This window comes from Morone saxatilis, unplaced genomic scaffold (assembly GCF_004916995.1).
Source record: "Morone saxatilis isolate NCDOM2014 unplaced genomic scaffold, NCSU_SB_2.0 Contig22, whole genome shotgun sequence".
Taxonomy (NCBI): domain Eukaryota; kingdom Metazoa; phylum Chordata; class Actinopteri; family Moronidae; genus Morone; species Morone saxatilis.
This window is the reverse complement of record NW_023339785.1, coordinates 15256014-15258803: the sequence shown is the minus strand read 5'-3', so window position 1 is coordinate 15258803 and position 2790 is coordinate 15256014. Positions and strand designations below refer to the sequence as shown.

General features: G+C 42.9%; 1 protein-coding gene across 2 annotated transcripts in view; it reads left to right on the top strand.

Annotated features, from left to right (window-relative positions):
• Positions 1–2790, top strand: part of LOC118333203 (putative methyltransferase NSUN7) — a 19203-nt gene that overhangs the window by 2795 nt on the left and 13618 nt on the right. For both annotated transcript variants that reach the window (XM_035668746.1, XM_035668748.1), the window contains exon 3: positions 2687–2745. In XM_035668746.1, the coding sequence (XP_035524639.1) occupies positions 2687–2745 (59 nt within the window). The remainder of the gene's footprint in view (positions 1–2686; positions 2746–2790) is intronic.

Sequence of the window (2790 nt, the reverse complement as noted above, 5' to 3'; positions counted from 1 at the left end):
ACACACACACACAGACACACAAACAACACACACACACACACACACACACACACACGCACACACACAAAAGACTGATCCAAAATTGAGCTTAACGTGAAGAAGAAGTGCTTCAGCAGCGAAAAACACGCGGCGTAAAATGCCAATGAGCTCTGGTATTGATCTTGTGATTATGTCTCTTATCTGCTCAAAAGAAAACAGTCGCTCAGTAAGCTCCGTATCGGTGAGGACACACACTGCTCTGCTGCTGTGATTGTCTGTCGATACAATGTGGAGGTGGAGATGTGACATTTCATAGAGACAGCTGAAGCCAAAGCGAGTTATCTCCTCCTTCACTTCGTTCTGTCTTTTTTTATATCTTCAGGGCCTTTCGATTTCCAAAAGGCCTTTTTCTTTCATATCTGAGTGACCTAGAGGCAGTTTACGTTGTCGAGGTTTCCTTCTCGGTGCTTGAGGAATGCGCAGAGGTTGAACTACGTGATGTTTGTGTGAGTTTTCACTGGTAGAAACTGAGTTGATTTAATTGCCGCTGGCCGTGAGAACACCGTCCTCTTCACCTCCTCCTTTCCTGAGTCCCTCTTTCTTTCCTTTTGGCCTCTGAGTCTTTCCTCCTCATTGTTCTTACTGTCCAACCGGGCTGTCAGATGACTGAAAGGTCATTTGGACCACTTTTTGTGAGAGAGAAGGACTTTCTTCTTACTCATTTTTGTCCTTGACCACAATCAGATCAGTAAACTTTGGGAAATATTAAATTGTGCAGGAGGTTCTTGTGTAAGATAGATTTGCTCTTTAGTCCGATGGTGATTGTTTAACTTTTGTTGGCTGGTCCACCGTTAGATTAATGTTCAATCGGGCGCACTGGTGAGGAACACACTGAGACAAAGACCTGGCTGAAGAGGAGCGGCCGCATTCAGGTCTGGTTCTTTCACTGAGGATTTGTTTGACTACAGTCACCATCAGTCACCACTCGTTGTGTAATCCCTGGATGGACGCCAGGAAGCACACAACCTCAAAACAAGTCCTGCAGTGACTGGCGCCTCCTGCTGGTGTTAGGACTGAGACGAGTCCACTTCTGGAGTCAGGAGTTCTGATTTGAGAAGTCCCGTCTTACAAGTAAAACCCAGCCGCTGTATCTGCTGCGTAAAGACGTCTACTGTAAGTGATTTATAGCTGAATTTTCTCTGCGTTTTACTCAACCTGTGTGATTTATAGCACGTGGACGACTATCACCTCTACAGACCGAACCATCGCGCCTCAGGGCTTATCTTTAAGGCCTTCTGCAGTAATGACCACTGTTGTAAACCCCATTGACCTGCATCTGCTGTGAATTACACCACTGCTGATGGCATACATTTGTTTAATACATTAAAGATAAGCTGTATTATGTGCATTTATTTGTGTTCCTGGCTGTTTGTGTGTGTGTGTGGACGTATAACTGCATGCTGATGTGTGTGTTTGTCCAGTGTGCATTCGGCCGAGACCACAGTCTCAGAGTACAGTTTTTTGGCGTGATTCGAGATGCTGCGATAAGTTGACAGCAGCGGCTGTGGTTTCCGTGGTGTTGCAGTGGACGGGCTCTGGCCTGTGCTCACCTTTCATTCGCAGCTTCAGAGGTTTGTCCGTCAAGAATAAGAAGTCTTTAATCCTAATGTGATAAACTAGATCTCTGTCTCCTTCATATTGAAAAGGAGAGCCTGCTGTTCGCAGATGGGAATGGAAGATAAGTCCGTGTGTTTTTATGTATATTGCAGAGAGAAAGCGTCCTGTTGGCTGGTGAGACAGTTGCTGCTTTTATGATATGGCAGCCAAAGGAGGGGGATGAAAAACCTCTATAAACCATGAGTATCCGATAAGCAGCTCTCACCACAGTTCACTTACCTTTTTCAGACTTCTGTCCAGATTCGATAAAGAAGGTCAAGCAAAGTTTAATTGTATAATCCAGGAAGGAAAACTCGCAAAAACTTAACAGACCCAAGTTTCTATAAGAATCTTAATCTGTTTAATATAAAAGTGTAAAATTAGATGTGTGTCCACCAAGTCACTACTACGTTATTTGCAAGCAACAGGTGTAAAGAAGATAACAACATTCATACAGTCATATGAAACCCATGTGTGCTTGTTACATCTGGTTTTGCTGATCATGTTTAGATGCAGCCTCTTTGTTACTTTCAGATGTCATTAATGTCAATCTTCCTCCGATCGCACACACCCACTCACCACAGACACAATAAATGAAAGAAATTAGGCAAATGAAGAATCAGATTACTTTTAATTAAGCACCAAATAAGTGTTTAATCACAGCAAATTACCCCCCCCCCCTGCCCCCCGTCTAACTGAATTATCTTTTCAAATTAAATCACTATCATTCGGGGTGCCTCTAGGAGCCTCTCTTTGTTTTAATCTTGTTTCTCTCTTTTTTTCTAGACATTTTTCTCATCACTAGATAAGGATTCGTCCTTCGTCACGTATATTTTACCAGTTAATGGATAGGAGTAATTTCCCGTGCTTCGATCTCATTCTCCAAATGAAGGAGCTGGGGTTGGTTTCCAGGGATAATTAGACCCTGATACAAAAGATGGGACTAATATGGATCATTATTACTCAGACACATAATTACTAATGGAAATCCACATTACTCCGTTTCCATCCTTCGACACACCTAACCCATTTTAACTTTGTTTCTGCACAGATCAAGAACTGCTGGAGGACATCGTGATTGACAGCGGCTTTTACCTCACTCAACCACTGGTAATAGAGTTTCATAGAGAACATATATTTTAATACAGCAGTAGT